General features: G+C 51.3%; 1 protein-coding gene across 3 annotated transcripts in view; it reads right to left on the bottom strand.

Annotated features, from left to right (window-relative positions):
* The window catches only part of CDH23 (cadherin related 23), a 370,794-nt gene that overhangs the window by 170,791 nt on the left and 176,686 nt on the right, over positions 1-23,317 (bottom strand). For all 3 annotated transcript variants that reach the window (XM_064145069.1, XM_064145066.1, XM_064145068.1), the window contains exons 9-10: positions 18,352-18,480; positions 1,549-1,627 (exon numbers count right to left, since the gene is read on the bottom strand). In XM_064145069.1, coding sequence (XP_064001139.1) covers positions 1,549-1,627; positions 18,352-18,480 — 208 coding nt within the window. The remainder of the gene's footprint in view (positions 1-1,548; positions 1,628-18,351; positions 18,481-23,317) is intronic.

Here is a 23,317-nt window from a genome sequence, read left to right as displayed (position 1 = left end):
AATCAAGCAGGTTGGAAGAGACCTCCAAGCTCAGCCACTCCAACCAAGCACCCAGCCCTGGCCAATCAACCAGACCATGGCACTAAGTGCCTCAGCCAGGCTTTGCTTCAACACCTCCAGGCACAGCAACTCCACCACCTCCCTGGGCAGCCCATTCCAATGCCAATCACTCTCTCTGACAACAACTTCCTCCTAACATCCAGCCTAGACCTCCCCTGGCACAACTTCAGACTCTGTCCCCTTCTTCTGTTGCTACTTGCCTGGTGGAAGAGATCAACTCCACTTGGCTACAGCTTCCCTTCAGTGAGTTGCAGACAGCAATGAGGTCAGCCCTGAGCCTCCTCTTCTCCAGGCCAAACACCCCCAGCTCCCTCAGCCTCTCCTCACAGGGCTGTGCTCCAGGACCCTCACCACCTTCCTTGCCCTTCTCTGGACACCTTCCAGTATCTCAACATCTCTCTTGAATTGAGGAGCCCAGAACTGGACACAGCACTCAAGCTGTGGTCTGAGCAGTGCTGAGTACAGGGACAGAAGAACCTCCCTTGTCCTGCTGGCCACACTCTTCCTGAGCCAGGCCAGGATGCCATTGGCTCTGCTGCCCACCTGGGCACACTGCTGCCTCATCTTCAGCTACTCTCTACCAGTACCCCCAGATTCCTTTCTGCCTGGCTGCTCTCAGCCACTCTGTCCCCAGATGTCCCTGCTGACTGCAGGGGGATGGGACTGGATGACTTTTAAAGGTCACTTCCAACCCAATCATTCTATGATTCTATGAATCTGAAGTAGTTATTTCTTCCTCACAGCCCCTCAAAACTAGCCTGGCAGAGCTTCCCCCAAAGGGAAGTCCCCCAACTACAGTACTAAAGAAGCTAAGCAGTGCCCAGTGACAGTAATTTCAGCAAGCTACCCACAGTCCATAAAGGCAGGATTGATCCACGTGCCTGTCAGAAGGCAGAAATTCACCACTGCTCTAATTAAGCTTCATTCTCTAGCCCAGCATCATCAGGTCCAGCCTACTGCCTCCCACCTTGCAAAGCCCCTACAGTGCTTTGGGAGGCCAGCCTTTGTCACAGAGGCTTTTGGGTAACACCACAGAAGCCACCAGGAGCCATTCAGCCTGTAATCAGTTCTATTCTCTACCTAAACAATAACCACCACGCTGCCAGCAAGAGTTTATGCCCTGCTCTTTGCAGGTCTCTGGCGTTACGTGGAGCAGAACTGCTCGTGGCTCAGTGATAAGAATGAAAGTTCTGCTGGGAGATGTTGTCAGATTGGTTAGGAATAATGAAAAGGAAGAGGAAGGAGAGATGCCAGGAGCAATGCACTGCCACAGTGCCCAGAGCAAAGGAAGCTTTCCAGAGGGGTAAAATCTGTCTGCTGTAGCAGTAGGCTACAGGCGTTGGTGACGCTGAATCCAAACAGCAAGCAGCACAGTTGAGGAGAAACAGTCAGATTTGATTTTGCCAGGCAGGAGGTGTACAAAGGAACACTGTATGCCCAGCTCCTCCACCCCTGCTGGGCCCCCCAGCACGTCCCCCAGTGGCTTACCCGAGACGATGGTGTAGCCGATGCCCCGCGGACGGCCTTTGTCCTGGTCGATCGCTGTTATCATCCGCACAGTGGTACCCTGGGGAGGAAGAGGAGACACACGCTACAGCCACTGCGGCCAAGCACTCCTGTGGCACCCTGCCAAGGCACTGCACCTCTTACTGAGGGCCATCTGCTTAGCAAAACCTGCCCAAGGACAACGCATACCATGGAAAAGTCCCATCACCTGCTTCTAGGGGTAGCTCAGGGCTCACCGCTCTTCGTGCTAGACACAAAACTCTGCTAATCCACCCCAAAACGTAGCTGGCAATGTTGAGGGCATGACCAGGAGAATATGTTCTCTAACTGAACTACCAAGCAGGCTGAGCAGTAGGTTTGTACCAGGGAAGTGTCTGTAGGGACTGGAGAGAGCACCACCAGACTTGTCCACCCCTGCTCAGCCCCTACCCAGAGGAGGAGGTTTTGAAGCAAAGTCATGAAGTCATCACAGTATCACAGTATCATCAAGGTTGGAAGAGACCTCACAGATCATCAAGTCCAACCCTTTACCACAGAGCTCAAGCCTAGACCATGGCACCAAGTGCCACGTCCAACCTTGCCTTGAACAGCTCCAGGGACGGCGACTCCACCACCTCCCCGGGCAGCCCATTCCAGTGTCCAATGACTCTCTCAGTGAAGAACTTTCTCCTCACCTCCAGCCTAAATTTCCCCTGGTGCAGCCTGAGGCTGTGTCCTCTCCTTCTGGTGCTGGCCACCTGAGAGAAGAGAGCAACCTCCTCCTGGCCACAACCACCCCTCAGGTAGTTGTAGACAGCAATAAGGTCACCCCTGAGCCTCCTCTTCTCCAGGCTAAACAATCCCAGCTCCCTCAGCCTCTCCTCGTAGGGCTGTGCTCAAGGCCTCTCCCCAGCCTCGTCGCCCTTCTCTGGACACGCTCAAGCATCTCAATGTCCCTCCTAAACTGGGGGGCCCAGAACTGAACACAGTACTCAAGGTGTGGTCTAACCAGTGCAGTCATAGAATGGTTTGTGTTGGAAGGGACCTTTAAAGGTCATCCAATCCAACCTTCTGTAGTTAGTAGAGACATCTGCAACTAGAGGAAGTTGCTCAGAGACCCAGCCTGACTTGAAACGTGGTTTCAGGGACAGCCTTTCTATCACCTCTCTGGGCAACCTGGACAAGGCTCTCACCATCCTCAGTGTAAAACATTTCTTTCTTCTCTCTAGCTGAAATCTCCCTCTTTTAGTTTAAACCATCACCCCTGTCCTGTTACAACAGGTCCTGCTAAAAAGTCTATCCCTAGCTTTCTGACTGGCCCCTGTAAGTATTGGAAGGCCACTGGAGCCTTCTCTTCACCAAACTGAGCTGAATGTTATAAGCACAACTATTGGGCTCAAGGAGGAAGAGGAAGGAGAAACAGAAGGTGTAGCACAGGCAAAACTAGAACATGCCCCCTCACAGTGTCACAGTCTCTGGCTGACAGGCAAAAGCATGCACTCCTCTGCCACACAGGTTTTCACTCTGCAGTCCTTCGGGAACCAAAAGCAACAATTTCCTCTCACTACAACCTTCAGCACAAGTCACCACACCAGTTTCATCTATCCCTGGCTTCCCAGTTTCAGCTGCTTGTCTTCTGCCACTGCATTCCTCAAAGCACCTCAGGTGATGAGAGCTGCTCATGCTGGCCATCAGCATCCAGCTGCAGAACTAAGTGAGCTGCAGAGATTTTAATCAGAACTTTTAAGGAGATAGAGGTTTGAACAGATGCTGAGAGCAGGGAATTGCCCACAGGCAGGAGCTTCTGCAGATGCCAGCTCAGCCACCACGAGGTGCAGGACAGACCTGTTTCTTACAGCTCAGCAGAAAGGTCCAGAGAAGACCAATAGCCACAGATTGCACTGCATTGGAATGGAACCTCAAAGGTCCCTGCAGGCAGCAGGGACACCTACAACTAGATCAGGCTGCTCAGGGCCACATCATGTCTGACCTTGAATATCTCCAGGGGTGGGGCCTCAATCACATCCCTGGGCAACCTCTTCCAGTATTTTACCACTCTTGCTGTAAGAAACTTCCTCCTAATGCCCAATCTAAATCTGCCCTGCTCCAGTATCAAACAACTGATCCTCATCCTGGCACTGCAAACCCTTCTAAACAGTCCCTCCCCAGCCTTCCAATAGGTCTCCTCCAGATATTGAAATGTAGCTATAAGGTCTCCCCAGAGTCTTCTCTTCTCCAGGCTGAACATTCCCAATTGTTTCAGCCTGTCTTCACAGCAGAGGTGCTGAAGCCCTCTGATCAGCTTTATGGTCCCCCTCTGCATGGACTCAGGTCCATGTCTCTCTTGTGTGTGGGGCCCTAGAACTGGACTCGGTACTCCTAGGTGAGGTCTCACCAAAGTAGAGTGGCAGAGTGACCTCTCTCAATCTGCTGGCCACACTTCCTTGGATGCAGCCAAGGATACCACTGGCCTGTTGGATTGCGAGTGCCCATTGCTGGCACATCTCCAGCTTTTCACCCACCAGTACCTCCAAGTTCTTCTCTGCAGTTCTTCATGTCCAGAGAAGGGTGATGAAGCTGGTGAGAGGCCTGGAACACAAATCTATGAGGAGAGGCTGAGAAAGATGAGGTTGTGCAGTCTGCAGAAGAGGAGGCTCAGGGCTGACCTCATTGCTGTCTGCAACTAACTGCAGGGAGGCTGTAGCCAGGTGGGGTTGGGCTCTTCTGTCAGGTAACCAGCAAGAGAACAAGGGGACACAGTCTCAAGTTGCAGTGGGGGAGGTCTAGGCTGGATGTTAGGAGGAAGTTCTCTTGCCAGAGAGAGTGATTGGCATTGGAATGGGCTGCCCAGGGAGGCGGTAGAGTTACCATCCCTGGAGGTGTTGAAGCAAAGCCTGGCTGAGGCACTTAGTGCCATGGTCTGGTTGATTGGATAGGGCTGGGTGCTAGGTTGGAGTGGCTGAGCTTGGAGGTCTCTTCCAACCTGGCTGATTTTATGATTCAATCTCCTCATCCCTCAGCCTGCATTGCCCTCACCTAGGTGGAAGACCTTGGCACTCTTCTTTCTTGAGCCTTAAGAGATTCTCTTCAGCCCACCTCTCCAGCTCCCTCTGGATACCATCTCATCCTTCAGTCTTAACAACAGCGCCACTCAGTTTGGTACCATCCGCAAACTTGCCCTCAATCTCACTGCCTAGATCATCAAGGAAGACAGCAAGTGCCTAAAACCCAGTGAAGACCACCAAAATGACCCAAAATACTTGTCTCTAAATAAAACCATCAGGCCCTTATGTCAACTCCGTCGGCTGTGCTTCCCCCGCCGCACTGCAGCGAGCCTGTGTGAATACAAACGCAGGCACATGCACATAATTAATGGAGTGTGAACAAATTTACAACTCAGCTGTTCTTGTTTTCATTGCTTTATTAACAGGGGGAAAAGAAGTCATTTTTTTTCCTCTCCTCTTTTTTTTTTGTTGGTGCCCTCAAAGGAAATGTCAGCGGAGGCGTTTGCATATCTAACGAGGGAGCAGAGCGGGATGGCAGTGCTGGGTTTGCCCTGCAATCCATCACTTGAAGGCCAAAGGGAAAGCTGCTGCAGAAACATCACCCATGAAAAGAGGGGACTTGTTGTCTTCTCTGCCTCTCAGAGCCATGTTGTTGCCTTCTCTGCCTCTCAGAGCCGTGTCCCTGAGGGCTCTGTGGAGATGCTTTGCTGCTGCTGGCTGTAAAGAAAGCTCCTGGGGCCAGGCAGGCTTCCTGTTCCCTGATCTCTGAGGGCATTTGGATGGGTTCCTTAAGTAAATCCACGTTATTAACTGAGAACATTAGCCATAAATCCCAGGTCACTGGCCTTTGAGCAGCATTCAGCTGGTGAGGCTCAGCAGCCACCAGAGAGCTTCTAAATCACTGACAATAACTCTGCTTTCCAAAGGAGCAAGGAGAGATAAAAAGAAGTGCAGGAAAAGTAGGAAAGGAGCTGGTGGGGAAGAAAAATAGGAAAGGGGAAGAAGGGACGATAAAAGGAGGGCAATTAAAATGAAAGCAAGGGTTGCAATCCAGCATCTACAACTACCTCAAAGCAGGTCAGAAGGAGGTTGGAGTTGGTCTCTTACATGCAACAAGTGACAAAATAAAGAAGAAATGGCCTCAGGTTGTGCCAAAGGAGGCTCAGGTTGGGTATGTCTTCCCAGAAAGGGTTCTTAGGCACCAGAACAAGCTGCAGGGGGAGGTGGTTGAGTCCCATCTCTGGAGGTATTTGGAAGATGTGTGGATGTGGCACTGAGGAATGTGGCATAGTGGCTTGGCAGCAGTGGTGGGATTGTGAGCTGTAGATGAGCAGTTGGACTTCATGATCTCGAAGATCTCTTCCAACCTCAACAGTTCTGTGATTCTGTGCTTTAACCTACCACCTCCATGGTGCAGCCATGAGCCTCCCTCTGCTTCCCCGAAAAACAAGAGCTCCTCCATGGCAGGGGCAGTGGATGAAGGTGCTTGGTCCATCTGACAGCTTGCTCCTTGCCTGTCAGAAGCTGAGGGAGCAGTGGGGAATGCTAAGCATCGCCTGCTGTGAGGCACATTCAAAGGGGAGGCGGTGGCAGGAGAAGGCAGCTCCTGTGCAATGGCCAACAAGTAGCAAATGGTCTCTCCGACCCTGCAGCTGCTCTGTCTGTGGGGGAGACTCCTCTCACAGCAGCCAAGGGGAAGGGCTGCTGAGAGATAAAAGATGAGGGCAGCAGGGAAAGTCCAGGAGGGTGGGGAGGAGCAAATCTTGTTTGGATATTTCAGCAGTGTGTGCTGTGGAGATACCCATAGGAAGGAAATTATCCAGACATCTGATGGCCAGAACGGGGCTGCTAAGGTTCACCTGGCCCTTGGCAAGCCTGTGATGATGGCTTCTGCTCTGCTGGTATTTCCTTTGTTCTCCTCTATGCCTCCTTCTCACTCAGCCTCTTATGGGGATGAGCCACACTTCACCAGCAACCAACAAACATGCATCGGGTTGGATCTGAGCTCCCTGCTATTTGTATATACCACCTCCTGAAATCACAGCAAGGGAAAGGACTTGGGCACCTCCTTGCATCCCTTCTGGTATCCATTCTTCTTGCCAGCTCATTCATGAGAGTCTTCCACTGCCATCCTTCTTGCCAGCTCCCTCACAAGAGTTTTCCACTGCCATCCTTCTTGCCAGCTCCTTCACAAGAGTCTTCCACTGCCATCCTTCTTGCCAGCTCCCTCATGAGAGACTTCCACTGCCATCCTTCTTGCCAGCTCCTTCATGAGAGTCTTCCACTGCCATCCTTCTTGCCAGCTCCTTCACAAGAGTCTTCCACTGCCATCCTTCTTGCCAGCTCCCTCATGAGAGACTTCCACTGCCATCCTTCTTGCCAGCTCCTTCATGAGAGTCTTCCACTGCCATCCTTCTTGCCAGCTCCCTCACGAGAGTCTTCCACTGCCATCCTTCTTGCCAGCTTCTTCATGAGAGTCTTCCACTGCCATCCTTCTTGCCAGCTCCCTCATGAGACTTCCACTGCCATCCTTCTTGCCAGCTCCTTCACGAGAGTCTTCCACTGCCATCCTTCTTGCCAGCTCCTTCACGAGAGTCTTCCACTGCCATCCTTCTTGCCAGCTCCTTCACGAGAGTCTTCCACTGCCATCCTTCTTGCCAGCTCATTCCTGAGGGTCTTCCACTGCCATCCTTCTTGCCAGCTCCTTCACAAGAGTCTTCCACTGCCATCCTTCTTGCCAGCTCATTCATGAGGGTCTTCCACTGCCCTCTTTCTTAGCAGCTCCTTCACGAGAGTCTTCCACTGCCCTCGTTACCAGCTCCTTTCAATATCCACAGGACTGTCAGATCACAGCTTCTGGGTGTGGAAGATTACTACCCTGTGCATTCACACAGCACTTAGGATCAATTTTGATCCTTCCAGGAAAGAGGCTGAACAAGTGACACAAAGCAGGCAAAATATTTCTCCACACTGCTGGTGACAATTTTTGACTTTGCCACGAGTATCATAGAATCAAGCAGGTTGGAAGAGACCTCCAAGCTCAGCCACTCCAACCTGGCACCCAGCCCTGTCCAACCAACCAGACCATGGCACTAAGTGCCTCATTCAAGCTTTACTTCCACACTTCCAGGGACGGTGACTCCACCAACTCCCTGAGCAGCTCATTCCAATGCCAATCACTTTAGTGGACCAAAAGCTCAAGAAGAGCCAGCAGCGTGCACTTGCAGCCCAGAAAGCCAAGCAAAGCCTGGGCTGCATCAGGAGAAGTGTGGCCAGCAGGGCCAAGGAGGTGACTCTTTCCCTCTACTACGCTCTGCTGAGACCCCACCTGGAGTTCCAGTTCTGGAGCCCCTATGACAAGAGGGATGTGGAGATGCTGGAGTGTGTCCAGAGAAGGGCCAGGAGGATGCTGAGAGGGCTGGAGCAGCTCTGCTGTGAGGACAGACTGAAAGAGTTGAGCCTGTTGAGTCTAGAGAAGAGGAGGCTCCCACGTGGGACCTTCTTGTGGCCTTCCAGTATCTGAAGGGGGCCTCCAAAAAAGCTGGGGAGGGACTTTATGGACTGTGAGGGAGTGCCAGGACTAGGGGGAATGGAGCAAAGCTGGAGGTGGGGAGATTGAGACTGGATGTGAGGAGGAAGTTGTTGATCATGAGAGTGATGAGAGGCTGGAATGGGTTGCCCAGGGAGGTGTTTGAGGCCCCATGGCTGGAGGTGTTTAAGGCCAGGCTAGATGGGACTCTGGACAGCCTGCTCGAGGGTAGGGTGTCCCTGCCCATGGCAGGAGGTATGGACCTAGATGATACTTTTGGTCCCTTCCAACCCTGACTGATTCTACGACTGCAGAATCTGAATGGGGAAATATCTCCTCTCCTCCAACCCCTATTAATTTGTCTGGAGAACATCCAGATAGAAAGCCTCTAGAGACACCTTGATCCTGGTCTCCTTGAACATACCACAAGAGCAAAGATTGACCTCTCACCAAATCCATCTCAACGATTTCCAGTTTCTCCTCCAAAATCCCATCAGACCATAATATTCTTTTCACTAAGCACTGATACAACAAGAGAAGGAGATGCTTTGCCCTGGCTCCCTGTGGCAGTCAACTGCACCCCTAAACTGGAGGAGTCCCTCCCACCACCTTTAGACAAAACACATCTGACAAGGCTTCTATATACTCATGGAAAATCCAAGCTGACTTCTGGAGCAAACAGATCTACCTAGACCTCACTTCAGATATTTAAGGCATAGAACCTGATGCTCCTGGAAGCTCCCAAATGTTCCTGCTATGTAGAATCATAGAATCCCTTAGGGTTGGAAGGGATCACAAGGATCAGCCAGCTCCAACCCCCCTGCCATGCCCAGGGACACCCTACCCTAGAGCAGCCTGCACACAGCCTCAGCCAGCCTCCAGGGATGGGGCCTCAACCACCTCCCTGGGCAACCCATTCCAGCCTCTCACCACTCTCATGCTCAACAACTTCCTCCTCACCTCCAGTCTCACTCTCCCTACCTCCAGCTTTGCTCCAGTCCCCCCTAGTCCTGGCACTTTGTGATATAGTGAAAAGTCCTTCCCCAGCTTTTTTGGAGGCCCCCTTCAGATCCTGGAAGGCCACAAGAAGGTCACCTGGGAGCCTCCTCTTCTCCAGACTCAACAGTCCCAACTCTTTCAGTCTGTGCTCACAGCAGAGCTGCTGCAGCCCTCTCAGCATCCTCCTGGCCTTTCTCTGGACACACTCCAGCATCTCCACATCCCTGTTGGAATGGGAGCTCCAGAACTGGATGCAGGACTCCAGGTGGGGTCTTAACAGAGCACAATAGAGGGGGAGAATCACTTCCCTGGCTCTGCTGGCCACAAGTCTCCTGTTGCAGCCCAGGCTCTGGTTGGCCCTCCGGGCTGCAAGTGCACACTGCTGGCTCTTTATGTCTTAAAAGAAGTAACAACAGACAAGGAAAGGACTTGGCTGGTTCATATAGAGCTGAAGCACCAGAACAGAATAACTCTCTTTCACTCTAGGGACAGAGGAAGAAGGTTTAGAAAAGTAATAATCTGGGAAAGCCTATGCTTAAAGAAAAAAAGGCAAAGAAAATAAAGAATGGCACATTATCCAAACAAAATCTGAGGGTTTTTGAAGAGGGGCAGGGGTAAATCAATCCTTTTTTAATAAAACCCTGAGCTTTTAATAAAGTGTTCACACTGATGGGCTGGAAATATTGTAAGAAAGAATTAACTCAGAGCTATTGAGACTCTAGGGCAAAAATAGCATGGATTCGACATTATTTCTTCGACCCAAGGAGTTTGTGAGGAGGAGGAGGGGGGGGGGGGGGGATGGTGCTGAAGAATTAAAACTGTTTTAATGATATTTGACATGGGTCTCTACCGTGCTAGAGCAAGGCAGTACAAGTGCTGCTCTCAGGACCAAGTGCATATGGGGTTTGCCTCCCACCTTGGCTTCCTGAGTCTCCCTCTGGAATGAAGGACACTTCCACAGGACTTAGCTTGTCTCTTAGTGAGTAGATTCCTCCTCTTTCACCCCCAAAGTGAAGCTGTGATGCTGCCTGGAGCATGCACCATCTGAGCTCCAAAAGCTAATGGCTCATCACAGTGACAGCATTGTAGAGTCACAGAATGGATTGGAAGGACCTTTACAAGCCACCTAGTCCAACACCCCTGCAGTCAGCAGGGACATCTCCAACTTAGAGCAGGTTGCTCAGAGCCCCAAACAGCCTGGCTGGCAATGTTTCCAGGGATGGGGATTCTACCACCTCTTTGGGCAACCTAGGCCAGGCTCTCACCATCCTCAGAGTGAAAAGTGTCTTCTTTTCTTCCTTCTTTCTCATCTGAATTTCCCCTTTTAGTTTCAAACCATCATCCCTTCTTCTGCCACAAAAGGCCCTGCTCTGCAGTGTGTCTCCAGCTTTCTAATCTGCACCATTAAGCCCTGAAATGCCACCAGAATTTCTCCCAGGAGCCTTCTTTTCTCCAGGCTGAACAACCCCAACTCTCTCAGCATGTTCTCACAGCAGAAGACTTCCAGGCATCCCATCCTTGCTGTAGCCTCTAGCTCCACTCCAATAAGTCCATAGAATCACAGAATCAACCAGGTTGGAAGAGACCTCCAAGATCATCCAAGTACAACCTAGCACCCAGCCCTCTCCAATCAACCAGACCATGGCACTAAGTGCCTCAGCCAGGCTTTGCTTCAACACCTCCAGGCACGGTGACTCCAGCACCTCCCTGGGCAGCCCATTCCAATGCCAATCACTCTCTCTGCCAACAACTTCCTCCTAACATCCAGCCTAGACCTCCCCTGGCACAACTTCAGACTGTGTCCCCTTGTTCTCTTGCTGCTTGCCTGGGAAACATCTCTCCTGTGCTGATGAGTCCAGAATTTGAGTGGGGAACTATCCCCTCTCTCTTCTCCAGCATCTCTCAACTTGTTTGGAGAACATCAACACTGCTATCCAGCCCTACAGACACTGTGAGCATGGAAACCCAAAAGAGAGCCTGAGGATGAAAAATACAACATCACCAAGCTTTGTCACAACTGCAGGCACCTCTGGTGCACTCCAGTGCCTTGGGAGGGATGTCTGAGTCACACAGGGATGATAAACAGCATCAACAAATAAAACACAACTCCTCTAGGGACAGCAAAGTCTCCCCTCACTGGATCCTCTCCCTTTTACCTGATAAGAAATCTCTTTCTCCTCAGTGTCCTAATAAGCACATGCCCAAGATACTTCTAAATTACACTACCAGACCCCAGCCTGAGAAAAATAAAAGCTACAACAACACTCGTCTCCCTTCTCCTGCCCCTCCAGCCCTTTTTCTTCTTCTCCTCTTACAGGATTAGGGACTTGAAAGGCAAAGCTCAGCCCAGCCTTGCAGCAGGAGCAGGAGGAGAAGAAGAGGAGGGGCAAGGGGTTGAGAAAGCTGCCACAGCAAAAGAAGGAGGAAGAGGGGAAAAAGAAAAAAAAAAGAAAAAAAGGGAGAAAAATCCTATTTCTCACTTCTTAATTCCAGTCAAAGGGCTGATAGAGATCTGTTTGTGGTAATTTGCTGCAGTTTATCCACTCTTTTTCACCTTCTATCGGCTCTCCAGCGCCAGGCCGGCTGACATGCTGGTAGTGGAGTGAGGAAATTAAAATTGGATGCAATAATCCCAAATAAGAAGGATTTTATGAGGTAATGTATACACTTCAGATGAGGTGTCCTCGCCTGATACATTGATAGAGGAGCACAGACACGCTGCATGCCGCAGATAAAAGAGAGGCAGGATAGCAGCAGCAAAGCGGCAGCAAGCAGCCAAGGCTCTGCTCCGTGCACTTGGGGGTGGGAGGAGGTACCTCAGGCATGCTTTGACCTGCTGGGTCTGACGATAGGACAAGCTCAGTTGCCATGTGGCCCTGGATGACCTGGTCTAGTTGGAGGTGTCACAGTATCACCAAGGTTGGAAGAGACCTCACAGATCATCAAGTCCAACCCTTTACCACAGAGCTCAAGGCTAGACCATGGCACCAAGTGCCACGTCCAATCCTGCCTTGAACAGCTCCAGGGACAGCGACTCCACCACCTCCCCAGGCAGCCCATTCCAGTGTCCAATGACTCTCTCAGTGAAGAACTTTCTCCTCACCTCCAGCCTAAATTTCCCCTGGCGTAGCTTGGTAGCTTGGGGCTGTGTCCTCTTGTTCTGTGTCCCTGCAGACTACAAGGGAGGTTGGACAAGATGACCCCTGAGGGTCACTTCCAATCCAAGTAAATCTGCACATATGTGAAGACTGATGGCTTGACTTGGAAGATTGGGGTTTGGCTAAGATTTGGCCAATCCTAGACTCCTTATCTCAGTCTGATCACAGAATCACTGGGGCTGGAAAACACCTCTGAGATCACCAAGCCCAGCCATGAAATCAGTGTCATAGAATCAACCAGGTTGGAAGAAACCTCCAAGCTCATCCACTCCAGCCTAGCACCCAGCCCTGGCCAATCAACCAGACCATGGCACTAAGTGCCTCAGCCAGGCTTTGCTTCAGCACCTCCAGGCACAGCCACTCCACCACCTCCCTGGGCAGCCCCTTCCAATGCCAATCACTCTCTCTGACAACAGCCTAGACCTCCCCCACCACAACTTCAGACTCTGTCCCCTTGTTCTGTTGCTACTTGCCTGGTGGAAGAGACCAACCCCACCTGGCTACAGCCTCCCTTCAGGGAATTGGAGACAGTAATGAGGTCAACCCTGAGCCTCCTCTTCTCCAGGCCAAACAGCCCCAGCTCCCTCAGCCTCTCCTCACAGGGCTGTGCTCCAGGCCCCTCACCACCTTCATTGCCCTTCTCTGGACACCTTCCAGCACCTCAACATCTCTCTTGAATTGAGGAGCCCAGAACTGGACACAGCACTCAAGCTGTGGCCTGAGCAGTGCTGAGCACAGGGGCAGAAGAACCTCCCTTGTCCTGCTGGCCACACTCTTCCTGAGCCAGGCCAGGTTGCCACCTGGGCACACTGCTGCCTCATCTTCAGCTACTCTCTACCAGTACCCCCAGCTCCCTGGGGCTGCTCTCAGCCACTCTGTCCCCAGCCTGTAGTGCTGATTTGGGTTGTGGCCAAAGTGTTGAACTCTGCACTTGGCCTTGTTCAATCTCATCTCATTGATCTCTGCCCACCCATCCAGCTTGGCCAGGCCCCTCTGCGGGGCTCTCCTACCCTCCAAGTGTGATGGAGCACTGGAACAGGCTGCCTGTAGAAGTTGGGTAGTCTCCTTCTCTGAAGACTTTCAAGACCTGTCTGGATATGTTCCTACATGACCTGCCCTGGGTGATCCCTTTGGCAGGGAGGTGGATCTCTCAAATCTCTGCCTCATCTGCCATTCTATGTCCCTGCTTCCTGTGGGAGGGTTGAAATGGATGACTTATAACCCTTCCAACCCAAACCATTCTGTGATTCTGTGATGGGGCTAAGAGAAAAAGAAACCTCAACACCCACCAGAGAACCACTAACAGTTTGGTGAAACCTCCTTCATTCTTTCCCTATTCCAGGTCACACAGTGATTATTTGGCTGCTGCAGAGAGCATACTGGGAACAACTGTTTCATGCTGGTGCTATCAATGTGAGACTGCTGCACTCCAGCATCCATCCATCCATCTATATCTCCATCTATCCATTTATCTACCTGCTTAATTAATTTGACAGAGATCTCCTTTCCTGGATCCCAGGTCACTCCATGAACATGTTCCAGTTCATCATTTCTGGGATAATCCATGGGATTTCCACTTGTATTGTTTCACCTAAGCCCTTTTTCCTCCCAGCTAAGGCTGATCTAAGCAGTGTTCTTCCTTCCCTGCCCACCACAGAAATACTTCTTGAAACACACTGAAACTTTCACTCCATGGAAGTAATTCATGAAACCATGTTTTTGGCCATCTTTGGACTGGCAGACAGGCAATGCTCTGTCTGACCATGGATTTGTGACAGTAGGGTTCAGTTCTATTGATCCAACATTTGCCATGCTGTCAGAGCCAGCACTTTACTACAAAGTGAATTAAAGAAGCATATACTGAAATGAGTTGGAATTCCCTCTACTACTGCATGAACTGAGCCATCAGGCACCTTGGATCCCTTGCACTGGAGGTATGCTGGGATGCACATGTAGTATGGATGTCTACCACACAATGATTTCAAGGACAGAAAGTTTTACCATAGATTTCCAGGTTGGTGGGGTTTGGAAAAGCCCTCTGGGGATTATCTATAGTCCAATCCTTCTGCTGAAGCAGTGGCACCCACAGCAAGTTACCCTACATTGGAACATCCACATGGGTTTGCAGTCTTACAGAATCAAGCAGGTTAGAAGAGATCTCTAAGGTCAGCCAGTCCAACCTAGCACCCAGCCCTGGCCAATCAACCAGACCATGGCACTAAGTGCCTCAGCCAGGCTTTGCTTCAACACCTCCAGGCACAGCAACCCCACCACCTCCCTGGGCAGCCCATTCCAATGCCAATCACTCTCTCTGCCAACAACTTCCTCCTAGCAGCCAGCCCAGACCTCCCCCGCCACATCTTCAGACTCTGTCCCCTTCTTCTCTTGCTGCTTGCCTGGCAGAAGAGACCAACCCCACCTACCTATGACTCCACAACATCTCTGGGTAGCCTGTTCCAGAGCTCCAGGACACTCACAGAAAAGAATCTTCTCCTCATCCTCACATGAAAGCTCCTGGGTTACAGTTTGTGCCCATTGACCTTGTCCTCTCGCTGGGCACCACTGAAAAGAGTCTGATCCCACCCTTTCAACACTTATCATTTCACTCAGGCTGAGTATTGCTCAGATCCCCTCTCAGGCTGCTCTTCTCCAGGCTCAACAGCCCCAGGGCTCTCAGCCTTTCTTCCTTACAGAGATGCTCCAGGCCCTCAGCATCTTTGTAGCTACTGCTGGACTCTCTTCAGTAGTTCCCTGTCTGTCTTGAAATGGAGAGTTCTACAACTCCCTGAAGGGAGGCTGTAGCCAGATGGGGTTGGGCTCTTCTGCCAGGCAAGCAGCAAGAGAACAAGGGGACACAGTCTGCAGTTGTGCCAAGGGAGGTCTAGGCTGGATGTTAAGAGGAAGTTGTTGGCAGAGAGTGATTGGCATTGGAATGGGCTGCCCAGGGAGGTGGTGGAGTGGCTGTGCCTGGAGGTGTTGAAGCAAAGCTTGGCTGAGTCACTTAGTGCCATGGTCTGGTTGATTGGCCAGGTCTGGGTGCTAGGTTGGAGTGGATGAGCTTGGATGTGTCTTCCAACCTGGTTGATTCTATGAGTAAGCCTAAAACCCAAAGGAAACCTTCTCCTAAACATTTTTTTTTCCTTTAAAGTTTCAGAAGGCTTTCTGTTGTCTCTTGCACACAGTCTCCTTCTTCCCTCCCCACTGTCTCTCCCATTTCTGATGGAAAGCTTGAAGAGAAATGTAAACGTTCCTGAAATGAGGCAGTTTCTGCAAATGCCAGAATCATCAGCCCTTTCAGTGCTCCCAGCCTTTTCCCTCAGGATTTGCCAGCACTCAAGGTGTGGCCTGAGCAGTGCTGAGCACAGGGGCAGAAGAACCTCCCTTGTCCTGCTGGCCACACTCTTCCTGAGCCAGCCCAGGATGCCATTGGCTCTCCTGCCCACCTGGGCACACTGCTGCCTCTTCTTCAGCTGCTATCTACCAGCACCCCCTGGTCCCTCTCTGCCTGGCTGCTCTCCAGCCACTCTATCCCCAGCCTGTAGTGCTGCTTGGGGTTGTTGTGGTCAAAGTGCAGAATCCTGCATTTGGCCTTGTTCAATCTCATCCCATTGGCCTCTGCCCACCCATCCAGCCTGGCAAGGTCCCTCTGCAGGGCTCTCCTACCCTCCAACAGCTCCACACCTGCTCCTAGCTTGGTGTCATCTGCAAACTTACTGATGCTGGACTCAATCCTCTGGCCCAGATCATCAATAAAGATACTGAACAGGACTGTGCCCAGCACTGATCCCTGGGGCACACCACTAGTGACAGCTGCCAACTGCATGTGGCACCATTCACCACTACTGTCTGGGCCTGGCCCTCCAGCCAGTTCTTGACCCATATCAGAGTGAATCTGTCCAAGCCATGAGCTGCCAGCTTTGCCAGGAGCTGCTTGTGGCAGACAGTGCCAAAGGCTTTGCTGAAGTCCAGGTAGACTACATATCATGGGCACCTTCAGTGGGAGCACAGCAAACAGCTTCTGAAACTGCTTGCTGTGCTCCCCAGCATCTGCTGTGGGGAGAAAAGGTTCTGCTGTACTTAGAGGCTGGGAAATGTGTTTTTTTCCACAAACAGCAAGTTTGCTGACAAATTGAGTTGCAGAAGAACTACAATGATTGGATCAATTTGGCAAATCCTGAGGGAAAAGGCTGGAAGCACTGAAAGGGCTGATGATTCTGGCATTTGCAGAAACTGCCTCATTTCAGGAACGTTTACATTTCTCTTCAAGCTTTCCATCAGAAATGGGAGAGACAGTGGGGAGGGAAGAAGGAGACTGTGTGCAAGGGACAACAGAAAGCCTTCTGAAACTTTAAGGAAAAAAATTGTTTAGGAGAAGATCTCATTTGGTTTCAGGATTACTCATAGAATCAACCAGGTTGGAAGAGACCTCCAAGCTCAGCCAGTCCAACCTAGCACCCAGCCCTGTCCAATCAACCAGACCATGGCACTAAGTGCCCCATCCAGTCTTTTCTTGAAGACCTCCAGGGATGGTGCCTCCACCACCTCCCCAGGCAGCCCATTCCAATAGGAAATCACTCTCTCTCCAGGCTTTGCTTCAACACCTCCAGGCACAGCGACTCCACCATCTCCCTGGGCAGCCCATTCCAATGCCAATCACTCTCTCTGACAACAACTTCCTCCTAACAGCCAGCCTAGACCTCCCCTGCCACAACTTCAGACTCTGTCCCCTTCTCTTTTTGTTTGCCTGGCAGAAGAGGCCAACCCCACCTGGCTACAGCCTCCCTTCAGGGAGTTGCAGACAGCAATGAGGTCAGCCCTGAGCCTCCTCTTCTGCAGGCCAAACACCCCCAGCTCCCTCAGCCTCTCCTCACAGGGCTGTGCTCCAGGCCCCTCACCAGCTTCCTTGCCCTTCTCTGGACACCTTCCAGCACCTCAACATCTCTCCTGAATTGAGGAGCCCAGAACTGGACACAGAACTGGACACTCAAACCTCCTTGCTTAGAGTCATAGAATGTGCTAGTTTAAATCTAGCTAGAATGTTTTGGTGAGAAGAACTAGATTGCAAAATGATTACAAAATAAATGATGTGATGGTTTAGGTGTTCCCTGTCTCACCCCCCCCCCACACACATACACTTTAGAAATCACCCAGACTAGACTCAGCATCTCTGGAAGCTTAGCACAAGATACAAGCAGATATTTACAGTATATATACAGCTATAGACACAAATATACAAGGTAGAAGGTAATACAGAAACACAACAGCCCTCCCAGAAACCTGAGTGCTCAAGAGGGGCTCTCAACTGCCCTTCCACCTTCTCCCACCCCTCTCTATCTTAACCCAGATGTTGCCTTGTGCCCAAGGAAGAATGGAGGCTCAGCCAGGGTGGGTAGGAAGCAGGTGGATTAATCAGAGTTAGGTTAGAGAGAGAAATGCATCTCAAAGCCCAGGCAGTGACCACTGAATGTCCTATGTATGTTCAGATTTTTGCTCTTCTACATCTCAGCAAGCCTATGAGTGAAGTAGACATCACCATTGTTTCTATTTCACAGCCTGTAATCTAGTTGTTCTCACCAGAACATTCTATCTAGCTTCAAACTAGCACATAGAATCATAAAGGTTGGGGAAAAAAACCAACACTGAGATCAAGTCAAACCTTCTGCCCAACACCTCCATGACCCTTAGACCATGTCTCAGAGTTCCATGTCTGCATGTTTTCTGAACAGCTCCAGGGTTGGTGGCTCCATCACCTCCCTGGGCAGCTTGTTCCAATGCCTGACCGCTCTTTCAGCAAAGAGATTATTCCCAATATCCAACCTAAACCTCCCCTGACACAACATAAGCCTGTTTTCTTTCACCCTACCACTGGTTACTTAGGAGAAGAAGCCAACCCAACCTCATTTACAACCTCCCTACAGCTAACTGTGGAGAGCAACAAGATCTCCTCCCAGTCTCCTCTTCCTCAGGGTAAACAATCCAACAAACACCTTTGCAAGGAGGAGGTATTTTTCCTCCAGCTCTTTTGGGATTCCTGGTGCTTTCTGTCCCATATCCCACCCTGTCCTCCCCCAACCCCCAGCACAAGGACACGTCAGAGTGAAGCAGCAGCTCTTACTGGAGGTGAGTTCTCATAGATGTTTGTGCTGTATGGCAGGTTGATGAAGATGGGGTCCATGTCCTGCACATCTGTGATGGTGATAGCCAGGTTGGCCAGAGTTGACAGAGGCTTGTTTTTATCTTGGTCCTTAAAAAAAAAAACACAAACCCAACAAACAGGGGTTAGTGGGGTGAGGAGAAAAGCTTTCTATCAGCAGAAAGAGAATTATTCTACATGTTTAAGCCTCTCACAGTTGTAGTTGGGGCAAAAACTCTGAAAAAAAAAAAAAACAACAGTAATCATCTCTTTTTCAAGCTACCTGCTGGAATTATTGTCCACTGTGCCTCCCTCTGAGACGAAACACAATCCCACCATAGAATCATAGAATCAAGCAGGTTGGAAGAGACCTCCAAGATCATCCAGACCAACCTATCACACAGCCCTAGCCAGTCAACCAGACCATGGCACTAAGTGCCTCAGCCAGGCTTTTCTTGAAGACCCCCAGGGACGGTGCCTCCACCACCTCCCTGGGCAGCCCATTCCAATGGGAAATCACTCTCTCTGTGAAGAACTTCTTCCTAATATCCAGCCTATACCTACCCTGGCACAACTTGAGACTGTGTCCCCTTGTTCTATTGCTGGTTGCCTGGGAGAAGAGGCCACCCCCCACCTGGCCACAATGCCCCTTCAGGTAGTTGTAGACAGTAATAAGATCATCCCTGAGCCTCCTCTTCTCCAGGCTAAACAGGCCCAGCTCCCTCAACCTCTCCTCATAGGATTTGTGCTCCAGGCCCCTCACCAGCTTTGTTGCCCTTCTCTGGACATGTTCCAGCACCTCAACATCTTTCTTGAATTGAGGGGCCCAGAACTGGGCACAGTACTCAAGGTGTGGCCTGACCAGTGCTGAGTACAGGGGAAGAATAACCTCCCTTGTCCTGCTGGCCACACTGTTCCTGATGCAGGCCAGGATGCCATTGGCTCTCCTGCCCACCTGGGCACACTGCTGCCTCCTCTTCAGCTGCTTACTATCTATCAGTACCCCCAGGTCCCTTTCCTCCTGGCTGCTCTCCAGCCACTCAGTCCCCAGCCTATAGCACTGCTTGGGGTTGTTGTGGCCAAAGCTCAGAACCCTGCACTTGGCCTTGTTCAATCTCATCCCATTGGCCTCTGCCCACCCATCCAGCCTGTCCAGGTCCCTCTGCAGGGCTCTCCTACCTTCCAAACCATCCACTCTCCCCTTCCAGCACTCAGCCTTTTAAAAATGCAGGGAGCACCAATCCAGTTCCCAGCACATTTGGAGTGTTAAAGCAGCATTGCTGCTCAGCATACGCTTCACAGTCTGAACTCCCTGCCGGTGACGGTACAACCCCCAGGCCACCTCTGCACCGTGACACCCAGGTGTGGTTGCCAGCAGGGCTTCCACTCCAGCCCATCACGGCAGAGCATCTCGCACCCTGCAGCGCCGATGCCTCTGCACAGCTTGGGCTCTGTCAGCCGGAACACGACAACCCCCCCCCAGCTCCCTCATGTTTCTGCTGCTCTTCAGAACCCCCGTGGGCTGTGTTGTGGTTGCAGCTTTATCCTTTCTCTGCATAGGCTGCTCTGAGCTTTGGCAGAGGGAGCATACGTTAAGGGCTGCTCTTGGTTTCGTAGGATGTGCACAGAAGGCAGTGCAGAAACCTGCACCGCAGGATACATCCCTGCAGTACAAAGGTCCTTTCTACTGGGCTACTGGTTTTGGCTCCCACAGACTTCAAACTTTTCTATCCTCCTTTGCACAGGCATTGGTAGGATTGGGGTAACCAGAAGCTGCCTTTCTAGGCAAGCCAAACTGCTTGCACAGCTGCAGGGAGGCTCCCTGTTCTATGAAGGTCATAGAATCAAATCATAGAATCAATCAGGTTGGAAGAGACCTCCAAGCTCAGCCACTCCAACCTAGCACCCAGCCCTGGTCAATCAACCAGACCATGGCACTAAGTGCCTCAGCCAGGCTTGGCTTCAACACCTCGAGGCACAGCAACTCCACCACCTCCCTGGGCAGCCCATTCCAATGCCAATCACTCTCTCTGACAACAACTTCCTCCTAACAGCCAGCCTAGACCTCCCCTGCCACAACTTCAGACTCTGTCCCCTTCTTCTCTTGCTGCTTGCCTGGCAGAAGAGACCAACCCCACCTGGTTACAGCCTCCCTTCAGTACTTGTAGGCAGCAATGAGGTCAGCCCTGAGCCTCCTCTTCTGCAGGCCAAACACCCCCAGTTCCCTCAGCCTCTCCTCACAGGGCTGTGCTCCAGGCCCCTCACCACCTTCCTTGCCCTTCTCTGGACACCTTCCAGCACCTCAACATCTCTCTTGAACTGAGGAGCCCAGAACTGGACACAGCACTCAAGCTGTGGCCTGAGCAGTGCTGAGTACAGGGGCAGAAGAACCTCCCTTGTCCTGCTGGCCACACTCTTCCTGAGCCAGGCCAGGATGCCACTGGCTCTCTCTTGGCCATGTGGGCACAAGCATGCAACAATCTTAGATGAGCAGCAGTGGCCTTTGAACACTTCAGTGCTCTGAGCAGAAGAATCATAGAATTGTTTAGGCTGGAAAAGACCTTTAAGCATTGAGTCCAACTGTTAGTCCAGCACTGCCATGCCACCATTAAATCATGTCACCAAGCACTACCTCTACACAGCTTTTAAATCCCTCAAGGAAATCCCTTGTCTGATTTCTGCTCTGGAGCAACAGCAGCTCCTATCTTTCGTATTCCATTGTATTTGTAGTCACCACTAATCTTTACTTCCTAAACCCAAGGAGAGGTCAAGGATGGGGGTGTTTAGCCTAGAGAAGAGGAGGCTCAGGGCTGACCTCATTGCTGTTTATAAGTACTTGAAGGGAGGCTGTAGCCAGGTGGGACTGGTCTCTTCTGCCAGGCAAGCAGCAAGAGAAGAAGGGGACACAGTCTCAAGTTGTGGCAGGGGAGGTCTAGGCTGTTGGCAGAGAGAGTGATTGGCATTGGAAGGGGCTGCCCAGGGAGGTGGTGGAGTTGCTGTGCCTGGAGGTGTTGAAGCCAAGCCTGGATGAGGCACTTAGTGCCATGGTCTGGTTGATTGGGCAGGGCTGGGTGCTAGGTTGGACTGGCTGAGCTTGGAGGTCTCTTCCAACCTGGTTGATTCTATGATGTGGGTTAAGTTAATGCAGCAGCCTTTAGATCAGAGACAAAGGGTGTTTTCTCCCTTACACCCCAGCACAACCCAACCAGGGCAGAGCTGCAAGCATGTTTCCTGAGTGAGACCCTTCTCCAGCAGCCAACACATCAGCAGTATCTGCCGTCACCAGCTTGTCCTGGCAATGCCCTGCTGACATTGATTTTTCTGCTGGAGCCTCTTCCCATGTGTGCTCTGAAGTGACCCCAATGCCTGCATCCCTTTGCTAGAAGGACGGGAGCAAAGCAGATAACACAGGGAGGGTGGGAAACAAATCTCTCCCCACCTCCCTAATCAAGCACTGTAGTGAAAGGCAAGCAGTAAAGGTTACCACAGGCTTCTGCAGAAGGACTCTGAACAGCAGCAAGGACTGATTGCCAGAAGATTAATGTTAATTTAAACTGCATTCAACAACACAGCTTGTGCATTATCCTCTTAACCTGCAGGCCTCAGCATTTACAGCCTGGATGGATGCTTACTCCTGCCTCTCTGTTACTGTTGGCAGGTTGAAGTCTTTTGTTTCTTCAGATAATGTTTCCCCCATCCCTCCCTTTCACCTCTTTAAATGTTGGTTGAAGCACATTTCCTCACCTGCTATCGCTTCAGGTTACCCTTTCCAGCCCCTTTCTGCCTACATCACTGGGATGAAGTGGCTCCTGCCTTGAGCCAAGGCTCCATAGCTCTCATAATCATTGCAGCCATCCTGAACTCACCACAGTTCCCACTCTGGACCATGCAAACTCTTCATTAGGCAGGGAAGAGACTGATTTTGCCATTTCAGTTCCTCTGCTGGTGCAAATCATCCTCTTTCCAGGCTGAGCTTTACCCCAGGGTTTCTCATGGCCTTTCTGATAGACATAATCAGTGACCAAGCTAAGGAGGTATTCCCACAGCTACAATCGAGCTCAGTTCAGAGACTTAATATCCCAGGGTTCAGAATCTCTGGGACTGAACATCTGTCTTATGAAGAAAGGCTGAGAGAGCTGGGACTGTTCAATCTGAAGTACAGCCTGAGAGGGAATCTGATCAATGCTAATTGATCAGATCCTCTGATCTCCACTCTGGTGAGACCCCACCTGGAGTACTGATCCAGTTCTTGGAGTACTGATCCAGTTCTAAGCCCCTATTCCAAGAGGGATGTGGAGATGCTGGAGTGTGTCCAGAGAAGGGCCAGGAGGATGCTCAGAGGGCTGGAGCAGCTCTGCTGTGAGCACAGACTGAAAGAGTTGGGGCTGTTGTGTCTGGAGAAGAGGAGGCTCCCAGGTGACCTTCTTGTGGCCTTCCAGGATCTGAAGGAGGCCTCCAAAAAATCTGGGGAGGGACTTTTTAGGCTGTGAGGGAGTGCCAGGACTAGGGCGAATGGAGCAAAGTTGGAGGTGGGGAGGAAGTTGTTGATCATGAGAGTGGTGAGAGGCTGGAATGGGTTTCCCAGGGAGGTGGTTGAGGCCCCATGGCTGGAGGTGTTTAAGGCCAGGCTGGCTGAGGCTGTGTGCAGCCTGCTCTAGGGTAGGATGTCCCTGCCCATGGCAGGGGGTTGGAACTGGCTGCTCCTTGTGGTCCCTTCCAACCCTGACTGATTCTGTGATTCTAATAAATATCTAAAGGGTGAGTATCCAGAAGAAGGGGCCAGGCTCTTTTCACTGGTGACTTGTGATAGGATGAGAGGCAGTGGACACAAACTGGAACCCAGGAAGTTCCATCTCAACCTGAGGAAAAGCTTCTTTGCAGTGAGTGTGGTGAGACCTTGGAGCAGGGTGCTCAGAGAAGTTGTAGAGTCTCCTTCTCTAGAGACTTT

Source organism: Pogoniulus pusillus, chromosome 6 (genome assembly GCF_015220805.1).
Source record: "Pogoniulus pusillus isolate bPogPus1 chromosome 6, bPogPus1.pri, whole genome shotgun sequence".
Classification (NCBI taxonomy): Eukaryota; Metazoa; Chordata; class Aves; order Piciformes; family Lybiidae; genus Pogoniulus; species Pogoniulus pusillus.
This window is presented reverse-complemented; position numbering and strand designations above follow the sequence as displayed.